Below are 17,796 nucleotides of genomic sequence, written 5' to 3' on the forward strand. Positions count from 1 at the left end.
AGGACGTATGTTTCGTGCCAAAGCATGCTGTGTGGTTTTGTCAGATGGACTGCATAGTTGGCAACGGCATATGTTTCTCTTGTATAAAACTAAGTTGGCCACAACCTCTGGTAGGGTTGGGGTGAGAGGGAGGGAGGAGGAGGAGAGACACTGCTTAATCCTTATTCAAAGTTACACCGATGTAGTTCGACAGTCTAGGCTGCCTCTCAAATGCATGCATTCCAGATCAAAGTTATTTTAATATAACCTTTTGGGCACAACACTGTGAGGTTCTCTTTTGTTTTTTTGTACAGCCATTAACTACAAATGGGACGCGGGTGGTGCTGTGGGTTAAACCACAGAGCCTAGGACTTGCCGATCAGAAGGTCGGCGGTTCGAATCCCCACGACGGGGTGAGCTCCCATTGCTCGGTCCCTGCTCCTGCCAACCTAGCAGTTCAAAAGCACATCAAAGTGCAAGTAGATAAATAGGTACCGCTCCGGCGGGAAGGTAAACGGCGTTCCTGTGTGCTGCTCTGGTTCGCCAGAAGCGGCTTAGTCATGCTGGCCACATGACCCGGAAGCTGTACGCCGGCTCCCTCGGCCAATAAAGCGAGATGAGCGCCACAACCCCAGAGTCGGCCACAACTGGACCTAATGGTCAGGGGTCCCTTTACCTTTACTTAACTACAAATATCAGAAAATGATGCTTTGTCTGTTGTGTTTTACACGTGACTCTCTTCTCACAGCTAAGTCACTGGGGTCTCTTTTGTTTCTTACATGGGTCCTTGTGCACCTTGAACAAAATCAAGAGTCAAAAAGTGTGCCCAACTCAGTTTGTGCTCCCTTTTCAGCGTTGATCTGAAAACCCAAGCTGTAGGCCGTCTCTCCACTGGGCACACCTTACTGAACTGTAATCAGATTAACATAGCCTGCATAGGATCTTCACGGGTTGATACAGTTCAAGGAAATGTTTGTCGTTCACCTTGTCGCCTGCAACAGCCAGGTTCAGCTTTAAAAATCCCCAGCAAGGAGATGGTACAGCTTTCCTAGTTAGCTTGGCTCCATTGTTCATCCCTTTACCTACAGGTAAAGGAAATGTTTTTGATCATTCTAGCCAACCTCGGTAGAGCTTGCAACCTCTGCTTTTTGACCTCAGAGGCGATGGTAAATAACTATACTGTTTCTTTTTATAGTCATGATTTAGATGCTTAAAAAAAATCAAAAATCTGCTCTCATGCCATCTCCTGTCCTTAGATCAACCTGAAAATGCTCCAAGCCTGGATATGTAAATAAGGCAGACTCCAGGGCTGTTTGTTTTTGGTCTAAAAATGCCTATGTTTGATGGAGAGCTTTTGTACAATGTTAAAGCTAACAGAGAAGGGGTTTTGGTTGTTTTTTTAAATAAAGCAAATAGAGTTGGAACTGTTAACTGGTTGTTGTTTTTAAAGCATTCTCACATTTTCTCTTCCCAGTGATGGTTTTGTAACCGCATGCGTTCTGCAGGTTGTCTTGATTTATTACAGCAGACATCGCTGTTGCTCAATAGAACATAAAAAGTTCAAATGAGCGGCCGCTGTCCCAGAATGCAGCGGCTCCTTTCAGTGCCGGCGATTTGTTTTGTGTGGCTAGCGGCCAAGGAGGTTCTTGCTTAACCTTTTGTTTCTCTCTCCAAGATCTTTGAAGGAAACATGCACTACGATACTCCAGAGGTTCGAAGGTTTGATCCTGTTCCTGCACAGTACATCAGGGTTCACCCAGAAAGGTGGTCTCCCGCAGGGATCGGGATGCGATTGGAGGTGCTGGGGTGTGATTGGACCGGTAAGGATCCTGTGAATATACCTATATAATTAACTGACTGCTGCAGCTGTTTTGATCACAAGAACGTATGATTCAGCTCCTCCCAGAATCCACCAGTGAACTTACAGCAGCACAAGCCTTATTGATGATGAGAGACAAATCCATGCAGAATAAAAGGATTCCTTAGGGAAGGAAGCATAGGGAAAACCATTCGGATGCTATAAGGCAGGTACCCCCAAACTCTGCCCTCCAGATGTTTTGGGACTACAACTCCCATCATCCCTAGCTAACAGGACCCAGTGGTCAGGGATGATGGGAACTGTAGTCCCAACACATCTGAAGGGCCGAGTTTGGGGGTGGCTGCTGTAAGGGCTGTGGGGGTCATGTCAAGGATGCTCCCCCAAACGAGCACTCCTTTGTGAACGATCTCTTTGTGAACAAGAGCCAGTGTGGTGTAGTGGCTAAGAGCGGTAGACTCGTAATCTGGGGAACCGGGTTCGCTTCCCCACTCCTCCACATGCAGCTGCTGGGTGACCTTGGGCCAGTCAAACTTCTCTGAAGTCTCTCAGCCCCACTCACCTCACAGAGTGTTTGTTGTGGGGGAGGAAGGGAAAGGAGAATGTGAGCCGCTTTGAGACTCCTGAAGGGGAGTGAAAGGCGGGATATCAAATCCAAACTCTTCTTCTTCTTCTCTGCTCAATTCATAATTAGTAGAACTACTTGCCACACTGTTTTCTGAAGACACGCTAGCCCTTTGTGTCCGTATGGAGGGATGGGCAGAGCTTCACACACTCACCAGTCCCTCTCCTAGGGTCCCTGTTGGCTGCAGCCTCAGGCCTGGCGCGTTCGGTGCCTGAGGTCTGAATGGGAATTCTTTGGACGTTTGACTGGAAGATCCATCCTCCTGTTGGGATCTGCGATTGCGGGGACGTTTCTGATTACAAGGAGAATTTAGCCAAGTGCACCAGTTCATCTCCCATAAGACCTTCCTGGTCAATACAGGAAGAGTTGGCACCGGCAGTGATAGGATGTTGGTGTTCGGGTGCTGCTCTCCATGCCTTCTTTGAATATATGGAAGAATAATACCCAAGCAGAGAGGGTATGGTTAACCTCCACTGCCACTCTATGCTCCTCACCATCATGACTTTTGTGGGTTAATTTTTTTGGGAGGGGGGGAGGCAGGAAGATAGGTCAGGATCTGCAGTGTGTCCTTTCCCCTGACAAGAGTTGCCAGCCAGCTAGCCCTGCTTTGCAGGATACCTCAATCCTTCTCCCACTTCCGTTTTTATTTTTGAGCTGATACTCAACTTTCATTGGCTGCTGGCCATGTGGTCCAGACCATGTTGGCAAGCTGGATGGTTTTGGTTTCGCCGCCTTAGACTTCGAAAATATATTTCTTTGTGCTTTTGCATTTCCTTGAAAGTGCCGATTCCTCCTTCCTGTTTCCCTGTGGCCCAACATGGACTCCATTTCTGTTGGCAGTCCCCACCTGAGTTTACTGTTAGGTGCAGATAGCCTGTGAGCTACTGTGCAGTGCCTTCGCACCTGAAAGTTCTTCTTGTTGTTGTTGTTTAGTCATTTAGTCGTGTCCAACTCTTCGTGACCCCATGGACCAGAGCACGCCAGGCACTCCTGTCTTCCACTGCCTCCCGCAGTTTGGTCAGACTTATGCTGGTAGCTTCGAGAACACTATCCAACCATCTTGTCCTCTGTCGTCCCCTTCTCCTAGTGCCCTCCATGTTTCCCAACATCAGGGTTTTTTCCAGGGAGTCTTCTATTCTCATGAGGTGGCTAAAGTATTGGAGCCTCAGCTTCAGGATCTGTCCTTCCAGTGAGCACTCAGGGCTGATTTCTTTCATAATGGAGAGGTTTGAACTTCTTGCAGTCCATGGGACTCTCAAGAGTCTCCTCCAGCACCAGAATTCAAAAGCATCAATTCTTCGGCGAACAGCCTTCTTTATGGTCCAGCTCTCACTTCCGAAAGTTCTTGAGGTTCAGTTATTTTTCCATCCATTAGATTCTTTAAAAATAAAAGAACTGTTCATCTTTACCTTTCGATATGTGCAGTTATAACCCATGAGAACTGTCAGCTGAATTTAGCTCTCTAGCTTCCACCGCTTATCTGAAATGACCAAAAAATAAGCACAATATACCAATGACAACAAAATCTTTTGTTGTTGTTGTTGTTGCCGGAAAGTTATTATTTCTCCTTTATTTTGTTAAGATGCGTCGTAACGTTCAATCTGCTTTCCAGATGTCACTGCTAAAAGAGGCTTGATTTCCATTTAGAAACCACATCTGTAAAAAGCGTTTTTGCATGGGCTTCTTCTGCAAGAAGCTCAAACGGAAGAGTCCATGCCTAGCCTTTCACTCGGTTGCTATTACCCTTTCAATAATTAAGCTGTACAAGATAACATACTGCAAGCGTTCATCATCAAATTATGACACACACAAAAAATATAATGGGAGACTTAAAAGCTTTAAACACAAATTGATAAGCTGCCTGGAGAGGGATTTCAGAAGGTGAACCTCCCTCTTTGTACATCTCACAATCACGTTACTGGGACAAGTCTCCTTGACCGTTTTTATCTATTCTACAGGAAATGGCTGCACCACAACCCTAAAATGGCTTAACATCACAGCATGCCCCTTCTTGCTCATGAATTTTTGTGGGCTTCTCCCACGCTGCCCTGATAGAGAGAAGTGTGGTCCTACCTAGAAACACATTGCCAACACTTTATGAATGGGGGAGGGTGGTTTGGGGCAGTTGCCTCACAAGCTTCAAAATATGTAAATAAAGCCTTAAGTTATAACGAGGACAGGCAGAGTTCCTGGCAGGGCTTGTCATGAGACCGTGAAGGTTAGGCAAAATGAAAAAAGGAAGAGGAATAAAGCTTGCTTGTTTTAAGATTATTGGATGGCGGACTCTGGTGGAGCAAAGACTTGGGGTGGGGGTGGGGGAAAATGCTGCTGTTCAGCTCCCCCCCCCCCTGCGCTGGCAAACGATGCTGGCATATGATTGTTGTTGTTGTTTAGTCGTTTAGTCGTGTCCGACTCTTTGTGACCCCCTGGACCAGAGCACGCCAGGCACTTCTGTCCTCCACTGCCTCCCACAGTTTGGTCAAACTCATGTTGGTAGCTTCGAGAACACCATCCAACCATCTTGTCCTCTGTCGTCCCCTTCTCCTTCTGCCCTCCATCTTTCCAAACATCAGGGAGTCTTCTCTTCTCATGAGGTGGCCAAAGTATTGGAGTCTCAGCTTCACGATGTGTCCTTCCAGTGCGCACTCAGGGCTGATTTCCTTCAGAATGGAGAGGTTTGATCTTCTTGCAGTCCATGGGACTCTCAAGAGTCTCCTCCAACACCAGAATTCAAAAGCATCAATTCTTCGATGATCAGCCTTCTTTATGGTCCAGCTCTCACTTCCATACATCACTACTGGGAAAACCATAGCTGTAACTATATTGACCTTTGTTGGCAAGGTGATGTCTCTACTTTTATGATACAGCCTCCTATTTCAGCTTTGTTCTCACTGGAGTGGTACCCCAGTGTCTAGACTGTACCACTTCAGGCATCAGATTGGGACCAAGTGGTCCTCTGTTTAACCTCTGTCTCACCCCCAAACATGGAAAACTAAATGTATAAGCGATATGGGTTTTATGTGGAGCAATTCAGTCAAGTGAGCAACAACCTTAAGTGGTACAGCCAAGCCACAGGTTTACCAACATTGTTAGTACTATGCCCTTGTGGGAATAGAGAAGTGGTCATCTGCCTTCTGGTTTAATGAAGCTGCACCCCGAGTGGAGTCACCGAGTAGAGACCTCGTACTTTGCCTTTCGGTCACCCATACCTACCCCTCACATTATGAGGCCTGTTAACCGACTTAACCAACCCCTGCAAAAATTGATTGTGAATTCCAAATATCAGTGCTTTGATATCTACTACAACAGTAGATGTGCAGCACAGTGCTAGGTGTGGAGCAGGCAGCCCTAAACTCGGCCCTCCACCTGTTTTGGGACTACAATGCCCATCATCCCTAGCTAACAGGACCAGAGGTCATGGATGATGGGCGTTGTAGTCCCAAAACAGCTGGAGGGCCAAGTTTGGGGATGCCTGGTGTTGAGGAACTGTGAGCCATGGCAATACTTGGGCCTCGTTTTTGCCGCCAAAGACAAGTAGTACTCATTGATTCAGTTACGCAATAAATGACCACTTCAAAGATGTGAACTTGCACAGGCGTTTGTTCCTGAGGACAAGAAGTAATAGCTGAAGTAGCTCCAGTAGAGAACCTCCAGTCCAGGACTGGCTGGTACTGGGGGGTGGAATCGAAGCAGTAGGTCAACAGCTGGCATGCTTCAAGGACCTGCCAACATTTTTCCCCCTCTGAAGATTGACGAACACGAGCTCGTGACTGGTCTTCCCTCCTTTGAACTTCCAAACATCTGGTTCCCATTGCTACAGAACTTTGTAACAGGATCCACAGATGCCTTTTGCAAGCACACACACGGCACGGCAGGAGAGAGGCCACCTTTCCCTCACTTTTCATTCCTAGAGCATGTTGCCTGTCCTGCTGCTGGAGCAATTTTGCTTTATTCTGCCGTGAAACCTGTACAGCTCTATTGACTATGCAATACACTGGAGCGACTCTAAAATTACAGCGGCAGAGGATGCCAGCACAGTGTGTGGCTTTTCCTGTTCAAAGATCTCTCACACAGTTGTGTTCCTACTGTAAATCAGTGCACAAGGGGAAACGGTTTACTGTATCTGACTCAGCTTTGGACTTTTTTTGCTTTCCCTGGGAGTTTTCAGTACTCAAATGCTTCAATTCCTTGCATGTAACCTGTACTCAGATGCCTTTGGAGTTTGATGGCACTGTAAGAGATTTGACCTTGTAATTTTGGCAAGTTTGTAGTTGCAAAGTATTCTGCCCAAAGCCAGAGGAGATGGTTGAAGGTTATTTGGAAGGTTATTTAGAGGCGAAGGTCTAGAATCTCCAAGCTAAAGGAAAGGTGTTTAAAGCAATTTTCTTCAGCTTTCAATTTTATTTAACGATAACCTGAAATTAGTAGTGAAATGTTTGCCAGCTTCTTTCATGCTGACTCCCATGAAAAGTGTTTTATCTGCCGCCGGATTTTGATTCTTAAGAATCTCTGCTTCCATTTTTTAAAAAACAAGCAATCCCAGATTTCTTATATTTCATGGTGGTGGGTATATATGTGAAAAGTGCAGGCAATATCTGATAATGGCTTCAATGTTCAAGGAACAAAACGTCAGTGTATTTTTTATCTCCCCCTGGTTTCCAGTCATAGACGTATTCACACAACCTTTTGCATATGCTTGGGTAAAGTAGATCTCATGTGCTGAGCCGTTGGACATGCCATGAAGCAATGAGATGGGTGCTGTCAGGGTTTCTGGGAGAGAGGAGGAGATGACAGAGGAGACGGAGAGCGAGTGGGAGGAGGGGCAGAAGGATGAGGAAGAAGATGACGGAATTCTGAGGGAATCCACGAGTCTGAGCAGCGAGTCAGAGGATTCTCAAAAGGGGGTTACCTTAATCAAGCAAAGGGGAGGAGAAGGGAGAAGCGGAGAGGAGCCCAGTGGAAGACAGAGGAAGCAAGAGACGTCTCAGCCGGAACGGAGTAAAGGGGGTGGAGTCGTCAGCCTCTCGGAGGGAGCAGGATTAGGAGAGAACAGAGAGAGGGGGTTGGAGCAGGGTGTTCAGCCGGAAAGGGTGGAGAGCAGAGCAGGGGGTGGTGTAGCGGTCGAAAGAAAGGTCAGCAGCAGCGTACGCGCGCCAAGTTCAAACGTAGAGGCGCGCGGAAGTGGAGAGAGCTCAGGGGAGGAGCCCGGCCCTAAAGCCAGAAAGAGGGGGGAAGAGGCGGCAGAGGATTCAGCCTCAGGCGAGTCACGGAGAGAGGGAACCCAGGGGGGCAGGAAGACCCTGCGGAAAAGAAAGGAGAGGAAGAGGTGGTCTAGAGCCAGGCTATTAAGTTGGTGCGGAAGAGGGGAGGAGTCAGAGGGGACTTCAGCGGTCTAACGTGGCAGACGTACGGCCACAATGCTGAACTGTATGAGAAGCAGAAATCTTCAATAAACTTTTCCTGTAAATAAGCTGCAACGGAGTGAGGTCTCTTGTGAGCTGGGACCAGTCCTGGGTGGCCGTGACAGTAAGTCCCCTCTCTGAAAGCAAAAATTTTTTTTTTTTGCGAAGCTCACGAACGGGAGCAGCCATGAGCGCTGAGGAGCAGCTGGTTGCATTGCGGAATCAGGTTACCGCTCTCACATCGGCAGTCATTGCTTCGCAGAAGAAGAATGACGACTTGGAGAAGACGTGCCAGGATTTGCAGGCAAGGTGGGAGCGCGCGGACAAGGCGGGGGCCCCAGGATCCAGAGCGGAGGGCATTGCGCTTGGACGAAGGGGGGGTGCCCTAGTTCCGCATTTTAATGGCAACTTGCAAGACTATCCCAATTTCAGAGCGGACGTTGTATATGCACTGCACTTACTCCGTCACGATTTTAAAGATGAGGAGGAGAGAGTGGGGTTCATTGTTTCGCACCTGCATGGGGAGGCCAGGGCTTGGCTACGCAATTTGTGGCGCGAAGATGGACCGGCCCGTCGCGATTCAACTGCGTTCATCAAAGCGATGGATTCTTGTTTTCAATCCTCTGTGGATGTGGACATTGCGCGCCGTCAAATGCACGGGCTGAGGCAGGGGAAAGCGACTGTGCGCCAATACCACTCTAAATTTTTTGCATTGCTCACCGCCTTAGATTGGCCAAAGGACAGTAAACCGGTCAGAGATCTTTTTTGGGAGGGATTGAGCCCCCCCATCAAGGATGAGATCGCTAGGGGGGACAGACCCCAGACCCTAGAAGACGTGGTGCAACGGGCTTTAGCTCTTGGAATTCGACATGAGGCGCGTCCGTGGCACGAGGAGGACGGGCCCCAAGCGCGTGCGCAAGCAAGGACTCTCCCTTTTGTGCACAGGGACTTCAGCCGTGCGCACCCCTCGCCAATGGGGAAGGACAGAGAGGAGCCAATGGAGATTGGTGGTGCTAGGGCTCAGAAGCCATCCCAGAGCCCTGTCCCTGGTGCAGCCAAAGCGAAGCCTCCTAGAGGAACCAGGAAGTGTTACATCTGTGACAGTGCGCACCACATGGCGAAAGAGTGCCCCCAGAGGCTCCAGAAGCACACTGCAGCGCTGGCAACTGTAACAGCAGAGGTGCAACCAGGGGAGCAGCTTCAGGGAAACGACAGTGCCTGGCTGGAAGCAGAGCTACTGGGGCTCAGCCAGGCGGATCTGTAGACAAGCCCCCAGCATCACTGCAGAGCGTGGACCCTTTGCCTCCCAAACCGGCAGTTCTGCTCACAGCAACACTCCAGTTGCCTGATGGGAGACTCCTCGAGGTTCCAATAACGATCGATTCGGGAAGCAACGCCGACTTCATGGGACTGCAGTTCGTTAAGCAGCACAACATGGCGCTCCTGCCTGCAACGACGCCTCTGAACGTGGTCACGGTGGACGGCAGGAAGTTGCTGGGGGGGCAAGTGGTGCAGCAAACCCCTCCCATGATGATGCAGATTGGCAACCATCGAGAGCTTATTAGTTTCAATGTCACCCACTTATCGGACACACCCATCGTGTTAGGCATGAGTTGGCTGGAGAGGCACAGTCCCGCGGTTGCGTGGTACCAGAGGCAGATCAACTTTTGTTCATCGTATTGTGCTCAGCATTGCTTTCAGACCGATCAGGGAGGAGAAGCTGAGCAGCCATTGCATCTGGGTATGGTGCAAACAGTGCCTCACAAGTACCAGGAATTCTTGGAGGTTTTCTGTGAGAAGGAAGCTGACAAGTTGCCGCCTCATAGACCTTACGACTGCGCGATTGATTTAGTGCCAGGGGCGCAATTGCCTGCTGCCAAGCTGTACTCCATGTCGGAGGACGAAATGCAAGAGCTTCGGGAGTTCATAGACCATAACCTCAAGCGAGGTTTCATCCAGGAATCTAAAGCAGCGGGAGGCAGCCCTGTTTTCTTTGTGAAGAAGAAGGACACGCCCCAAAAAAGGCTTATAGTGGATTACAGGTTCATCAACAGCTTGACTAAGCCCAAAGCTTTCCCCATGCCCAAGATTGACGACCTTTTAGCGACCGTCAGGAGGGGCAAGATTTTCACCAAGCTGGACCTACGTGGAGCTTACAATCTCATCCGCATCCGGAAAGGGGATGAGTGGAAGACCGCCATGTTCACCCCTCTGGGCACATACGAATACAGAGTCATGCCTTTCGGCCTCCAAAATGGCAGCCACGTTTTTCAAGCATTTATGCACCACGTGCTAGCAGGTCTCCTCTACAAGAAGTGTGTCTGCTTTCTCGACGATATCCTGATTTTCTCGGAATCGCCGGAGGATCACGATAGGGACGTGAGGGAGGTCCTGCAGAGGCTGAAGGAACACAGGCTGTACGCCAAGTTGGAAAAGTGCCAGTTTGATGTCAGAGAGGTTGATTTCCTTGGCTACAAGTTGTCCGACGAGGGACTGGCCATGGACAGGGCTAAGGTTCAAGCGCTGTTGGACTGGAAAAGCCCTCGAAATCGGAAAGAGGTCCAGAGGTTCATCGGCTTTGCCAATTTTTACCGCAAGTTTATTAAAGGTTTTGCGAACGCGACGGCGGCGATCACTGACACCCTCAGTTCCAAGAAGAAGAAGTTCGTCTGGACCGAACAAGCGGAGCGGTCCTTCCGGACGCTTAAAGGTCTTTTCGCCTCCGAAGAGCAGCTGCTCCACGTGAATCCCGGCAGACCCATGCGGGTAGAGACCGATGCGTCAGATAGAGCGGTTGGGGCCGTTCTTTTGCAAGAGGATTCACAAGGCAACTGGCGACCGGGTGCGTTCTACTCCCGGAAGCTCAGCAAGACGGAGCGCAATTATACCATATGGGACAGGGAGTTGTTGGCCATTCATGCAGCTTTCAAAGCGTGGCGACACTTCTTGATAGGAGCCAAGCACACGGTGCAGGTCCGCACGGATCACAAGAACTTAGAGTATTGGCGGACGGCTAAGTTGCAGACCCAGCGACACATGCGCTGGGCGGAGTTCTTTGCGGATTTCGACTTCAAAATAGAATACATCCCAGGAGACTCCAATGTTATTGCAGACGCGCTGTCCCGAAAGCCGCAATACTGGGAGGAAGCAGCTCCAATCGCAGCAAAGCACATTTTCGCACCGCAGGCGTGGACGTGCGCTACCATCGCAGTCGACCTGGACGCGGTGCGACGCGCGTTGCAAAGGGATCAGTTTGCACAGTCTAAGATGGAGGAGCTACGCGGAGGGTCGCGACACACCGATGAGTTTCAATTACAGGATGGACTTTTGACTCGTAAGGGTGCCCTTTACGTGCCCACCGACGATCTTCGAGCCAAGGTTCTGCAACAGTTGCATGACGCCCCTAGTGCAGGCCATTTCGGCAAAGAGAAGACGTTGGAGTTGGTGGCTAGAGACTTTTGGTGGCCCCAGATGAGAGGAGAGGTGGCGGACTACGTCGCCAGGTGTGATATCTGCCAGAGGTCCAAACCGGTGCACCAGAAGCAGGCGGGATTGCTAGAACCGCTGGAGACACCGCAGCAACCGTGGGAGAGGGTAGCGTTGGACTTTGTTACAGACCTGCCCAGCTCCAGAGGTAAGACGGCGGTGTTAGTGGTGGTGGACTTGTTCACCAAGATGGCGCACTTCATCCCTTGTGCCAAGGTGGCGACGGCAGAACAGACCGCAAAGCTCTTCATCGATCACGTCTTCAGAGTGCATGGACTTCCGCAGTCCGTCTTGTCCGACAGGGGGCGCCAGTTTGTTTCCACTTTCTGGCGAAAGCTTCTGGGCATCTTGCACGTCAAAATCAACCTGACATCGGCGAGGCATCCACAAACCAACGGTCAAGCGGAGAGGGTCAACGCGATCATGCAGCAGTACCTGCGGTGCTACGCCAACCAGCGACCTGCGGCGTGGGTGGACTATCTGCCGATGGCTGAATTCGCCTACAACAACACGAAACACGCTTCCACCGGGGTGACGCCTTTCTTCGCGAACAATGGCCGTCATCCCAGAACCTTCCCGAGATTTGCGGCACCAGGAGGGGGGGGGCCTCAAGATGCCGACCAGTTTGCAGCGGAGTTGCAAGAGGTGCACGAGGAGCTGCGGAGACATTTGGAGCTGGCAAAACAGGCGTATAAGGTGCAGGCCGATAAGCACAGGAGGGCGGGAGAGGACATCCAGGTTGGGGACTGGGTGTGGTTAGCAGCCCACGCGATGCCGGCCAGGTCATTGGCCAAGAAGAAGTTAGGACACAGGCAGCTAGGGCCATATCTAGTTGAGGCTAAGATCAATCCGGTGGCTTTTCGTCTAGCCCTTCCGGAAGGTTCCAGGGTGCACCCGGTCTTTCATAGGTCGGTGCTCACTCCCTACAAAACCCCACACAGGTTTCAAGAGTCAGGAGCACCCCCAGAGCCACGTAGGAGGGCGCCTGAGAGGGGGGAATCGCCAAGACCAGGACCTCTTAACGAGGTCACAGAGATACTGGACTCGAGATGGGGGGAGGAGGGAGTTGAATACTTTCTCGCCAGGGAGGGCACACCAGCCGCTGCTAATAGTTGGGTGCCAGGCTACGAGTTAGACGAACCCCTTTTGAAAGAAGAGTTCCATGCACTTTTCCCACATAGACCCATGCCAGCTGAGTACTTTGATGACTGGCTTTTCACACCCACATTGTCAGATAGCACGTTCAGGGGTTTCTCTTCCCCCGAGGAAAGAACACCAGAATCAAGCCCGCCCAGGGGATCGTGCTCGGGGGTGGACACGGAAACCCCTTATTGGTGGGAGGAGCAGCCAGAGGAGGAATGGCGTAAGAGGTGGCTGATAGGTCCTTGGCGGGCAGCACCGGAGGAAGTAGCGATGGAAGCAGAGACTGAGAAGCATTTGGGGGAAGAACCCGACTTCGAATACGCGTACACAGAACTGCCAGCAGAGAACATTGACGTAGACGACCTGTATCCTGAGCCTACCCCCGAAGAGCCGCAGTTTCCACAACCGGTCCCCGGCGAGCGGGAGGGGGGAAGGGGGGGCTTCGAGGGGGGGATGGATGTCAGGGTTTCTGGGAGAGAGGAGGAGATGACAGAGGAGACGGAGAGCGAGTGGGAGGAGGGGCAGAAGGATGAGGAAGAAGATGACGGAATTCTGAGGGAATCCACGAGTCTGAGCAGCGAGTCAGAGGATTCTCAAAAGGGGGTTACCTTAATCAAGCAAAGGGGAGGAGAAGGGAGAAGCGGAGAGGAGCCCAGTGGAAGACAGAGGAAGCAAGAGACGTCTCAGCCGGAACGGAGTAAAGGGGGTGGAGTCGTCAGCCTCTCGGAGGGAGCAGGATTAGGAGAGAACAGAGAGAGGGGGTTGGAGCAGGGTGTTCAGCCGGAAAGGGTGGAGAGCAGAGCAGGGGGTGGTGTAGCGGTCGAAAGAAAGGTCAGCAGCAGCGTACGCGCGCCAAGTTCAAACGTAGAGGCGCGCGGAAGTGGAGAGAGCTCAGGGGAGGAGCCCGGCCCTAAAGCCAGAAAGAGGGGGGAAGAGGCGGCAGAGGATTCAGCCTCAGGCGAGTCACGGAGAGAGGGAACCCAGGGGGGCAGGAAGACCCTGCGGAAAAGAAAGGAGAGGAAGAGGTGGTCTAGAGCCAGGCTATTAAGTTGGTGCGGAAGAGGGGAGGAGTCAGAGGGGACTTCAGCGGTCTAACGTGGCAGACGTACGGCCACAATGCTGAACTGTATGAGAAGCAGAAATCTTCAATAAACTTTTCCTGTAAATAAGCTGCAACGGAGTGAGGTCTCTTGTGAGCTGGGACCAGTCCTGGGTGGCCGTGACAGGTGCTTTACTAATACCTGTCTGCAATGCACTCTCTCACTTGACCCACAAGACAGCATGTGCAAAGGCTCATGTGTACTGGTCCATGTGTATTCTCTTCTCCTTAAAATCCACCTGCCTCTGACTTACCCATATGTCTCTCTCCCTTTCATCAGTCCCAAAACTAATGCAAAAGCTCAGTTAATTGAGCACATGATAAAAGCCTTGAACGCATTTATGCAAAGCAATGAAACTCTTACCAGGCACATTGATTTTCACAGTCTATTTCTTTCACAGAATTTGTGTTTCCTTAGTTCAGAATTCCTGTTTCCATATCACAACATCTTTGATGTTTGTTTTGGCATTGCATTTGAACAGTCATGTATCACACCAACTTCCTCTAAGCTTGGGAGCATAATGAGATTCTTCAAAATGCTTTTCCAGCCTAATTCTCTCCTTAAGTGAAGCAGTAAGTGCCTGTAATATAAGTTACTGTTGATCTTAACTTCATTCATTTGTGGCTTAAATTGCCCATGACACCTGCCATTAGGTAGTTTCATGGGGTCTTTTTTTTTAAGTTGCGGTGGGATAAAGTTCACAATTGAAGTGTGAAGCCAGATGCTTTTCGGCAAAGAGTCACACCACACTAGAAATTCTTTTGCTCCCTTCTGTAGCTGCATCATTCCTGGTGTTGAGTGACTTGTTCCTTTACATTGCCATGTTCAGGGTGTTTATGTGGGTGCTGGTCTTTTCCATGTCTCGTTTCTGTAAAGAAGGGAAATAAATGTGTTGCCTTGTGATCTCAATTTTCACGAAGCTGTAGCAAACCTCCTTGCTTTATAAAACCCAAACCAAAATCAGTAGGAACCTAAGTACAAAGGAGATTGTTGTCCACTGGAGTCCAAACATGAAAGAATTCTTTATTTCCTCTACATCCATAAATCAAGCTTTACAAGGGACTTGAGCCATGTTGACATCTGTGGCATGTGAGAAACTTTTCTTCCCTCACCTTATTACCCTGCACATAAGGAAGCTTTTCTGTTAAGTTTCGTGACTCGAGTGCTGTGAGTCTGAATTCATTATTCTGACGGTTAAAATTTAGTTCTGGTCTATTTCCACGGTGTGCTTCCTGTGCTTGAGATCAACGTCACTCCTTTTGTTGATATCCTTGCAGAATCCTAGCATTTGTTCTGTCTGCATAGAATCATGGCCACCTCAGTTCTTGGCAACTTGTTCTCTAAATATCTACTGTATTTTTCGCTCTATAAGACGCACCAGACCACAAGACGCACCTAGTTTTTGGAGGAGGAAAACAAGAAAAAAAATATTCTGAATCTCAGAAGCCAGAACAGCAAGAGGGATCAGTGCGCAGCGAAAGCAGCAATCCCTCTTGCTGTTCTGGCTTCTGGGATAGCTGTGCAGCCTGCATTCGCTCCATAAGACGCACACACATTTCCCCTTACTTTTTAGGAGGGAAAAAGTGAGTCTTATAGAGCAAAAAATACGGTACCTCTTTCTCTTCCCATTGCTTCATACCTCGCATGAGTGCAACAGTTCTTGCCAATATACTGTCTCAGGATGCTTGAGATGCAAATTGCCATAAGGAAATAAGGTTTCAAGGATTGGGGTGTTGACAGAAGCAGAGAGCAGCTGGTGGTTAGGTGCATAGCAACTGACTGGTCTTGGGCTTTACCTCCAGGACAGCAAATTAGGGTCCTGAGGCTCGCTGGCTGGCAATCCAATTAAGCAAAACTGATCTTTTCCCAACTCCCTGTGTAAGGTAAGACTTTTCCTCAAAGGTAAACCACATCGACCCTTTTACTGTAGAACCCTCGCTTGCATCGTCCACCCACAGGCAGAAAGGGAAGATGAACTTTGCGCTCCGTACAACAAAGGTTTTCTGAGGAACAGTTTAGCATAACGATCCGGTGTATGACTGTGTAATTAAGAACTTTACAAATACAGAGGGTTTTTTGTTCTGTAAACAAAAGGCCTCATGACTGGGGTTTGGACACAGTTCCTGCTGCATTCTCTCAAGTGAGTGAAACCGCGTGCTATGTTGCTAGCCTGTCTGCTTTCTTCTTTCCGAATCCAGTGAAATGATCACTCTTTGTCCCCTCTCTCCTCCCCCGCCTTCTTTTAAATGCAGATGTCAAGTCCACTGCGGAGACCCTGAAGCCCACCTTGAGGAGCGAGGAGACCACCACTCAGTTTCCCACAGACGAAGAAGCAACCGACTGTGGTGAAGGCTGTTTGGAGAACGCAGGTATTTTCTGGGCCAATATTATTCTCCTACGTTGAAAAGGATGCGCAGGGGCCCCAAGCAAAAAAGCCGCAGCTGGAAAAAAATGTCTGTTTGGCCAAGAGCCACAACTTGCCCCTTGCAAAGGTTTCAAACATTGTTCTCAGCCTGAGCAGGGAAGCAGAAAGAATGACCTCAGCAGAAGCGGTTACTTCGCCATTCCTCTTGGGAGCTCTCTCTTGCAGCCTGCAGCAACTTAGATGAAGAAATGGTCTTTATAATTAATGCTGGAATTTCACCTTTCTCACCATAAAGTCAGGAGACAACTTTGGGTATCTTGGGCCCCTTCTTCCTCCCTCCTCCCTAACTCTTCCATCCATTTCCTGTATGGTGAGCACAGATTCTTGGCCTGCTGCCTCGCACCTCTCTCTCACCCATCCCATAATTCCTACACAGCTCAGTTTGGGAGTCTCTTGTCCCCATCCTCCACTGACCACTCACATTTCCAAGGAAGATACAGTCTTCCTGACAAGAACTATCACCAATATGTCTTGCCACGTTCTCTCTTCTGAGCTTGACCAGTCCTAGGGCCAGGACACATGCTACTTTTGTCATGCCAAGGCCATGAGGAATGGCACCCATATACCACGCACCTGCCCTCACCCATGCCCTGGCGGCTATAAAATGTACCATGTTCCCTGGCTCCTGCCCTCTCCTCTCCTTGGCTGGGATAGAGCAAATTGTTTTGTGAACTGTTTCTTCCTCAAGTTGGGTAGGAGTCAGGTTCGAACCTCTTGAGAGCACAGCTAAGCCCTGAGCTTCAGTCTGGCCATTCCAGTTATATTGTTGTCAATAATGAGTTTGCTGCTAAGTGATCCTTGTTGTTTTTCCTCGAGCTTCTTAGCCAGGAAAGCTGAAGATTGCGGGACGATATTACTAGTGACAGCTGAAGCTCTAGAGAAGTCTGATCTTATTTAATGGCAAGGAGTGAGTGACTTCACAAAATGCTGCATTGATTTACTGTATTGTTAAGGGTTGCTTAAAAAAAATAAAAAAAGATGACTGATGTATTTATGTTCAACCTATATCGACCAGAGCTTATCCAGAGATTGCCTTGAGTAGCTTCTGAGAGAATGCTCCCTTCCAATCTCATTTATCAAATGGTCTGGGAGCATCCACATTATTTGGGTAATTTACATTGACATGTTTCAGCCTAACCTTCTCCTTGGCGTGCTAGTGTTCTACATGCAGGGATTTGTTTATTTGTTTGTCTATTTATCTATCATCTATCTATCTATCTATCTATCTATCTATCTATCTATCTATCTATTTAGAGCAGAGAGGCAGCAGGTAGATGATGATAGATGATAGATAGATAGATGATAGATAGATGATAGATAGATGATAGATAGATAGATGATAGATAGATAGATAGATAGATAGATAGATAGATGATAGATAAAGTTAAAGGGACACCTGACCATTAGGTCCAGTTGTGACCGACTCTGGGGTTGCGGCGCTCATCTCACTTTATTGGCCGAGGGAGCTGGTGTACAGCTTCCGGGTCATGTGGCCAGCATGACTAAGCCGCTTCTGGCGAACCAGAGCAGCGCATGGAAACACCGTTTACCTTCCCACCGGAGCGGTACCTATTTATCTACTTGCACTTTGATGTGCTTTCAAACTGCTAGGTTGGCAGGAGCAGGGACCGAGCAATGGGAGCTCACCCCATCACGGGGATTCGAACCGCCAACCTTCTGATCGGCCAATCCTAGGCTCTGTGGTTTAACCCACAGCGCCACCCATTTCCAGCGCCACACTGGAAATCAGATAGATAGATAGTCTTTTACAATAAAGACTCTCAGCGCCTTCTCTCCATCCTGTGCCTTCTCTCCCTTCG

The 17,796-nt window shown here is 49.4% G+C and overlaps 1 protein-coding gene across 3 annotated transcripts in view; it reads left to right on the forward strand.

The window, feature by feature from the left end:
- NRP2 (neuropilin 2) overlaps positions 1-17,796 on the forward strand; it is a 252,609-nt gene that overhangs the window by 136,928 nt on the left and 97,885 nt on the right. For all 3 annotated transcript variants that reach the window (XM_081913721.1, XM_081913722.1, XM_081913720.1), the window contains exons 10-11: positions 1,655-1,799; positions 15,804-15,920. In XM_081913721.1, coding sequence (XP_081769847.1) covers positions 1,655-1,799; positions 15,804-15,920 — 262 coding nt within the window. The remainder of the gene's footprint in view (positions 1-1,654; positions 1,800-15,803; positions 15,921-17,796) is intronic.

This window comes from Podarcis melisellensis, assembly GCF_964234715.1.
Source record: "Podarcis melisellensis genome assembly, chromosome: 1".
Classification (NCBI taxonomy): domain Eukaryota; kingdom Metazoa; phylum Chordata; class Lepidosauria; order Squamata; family Lacertidae; genus Podarcis; species Podarcis melisellensis.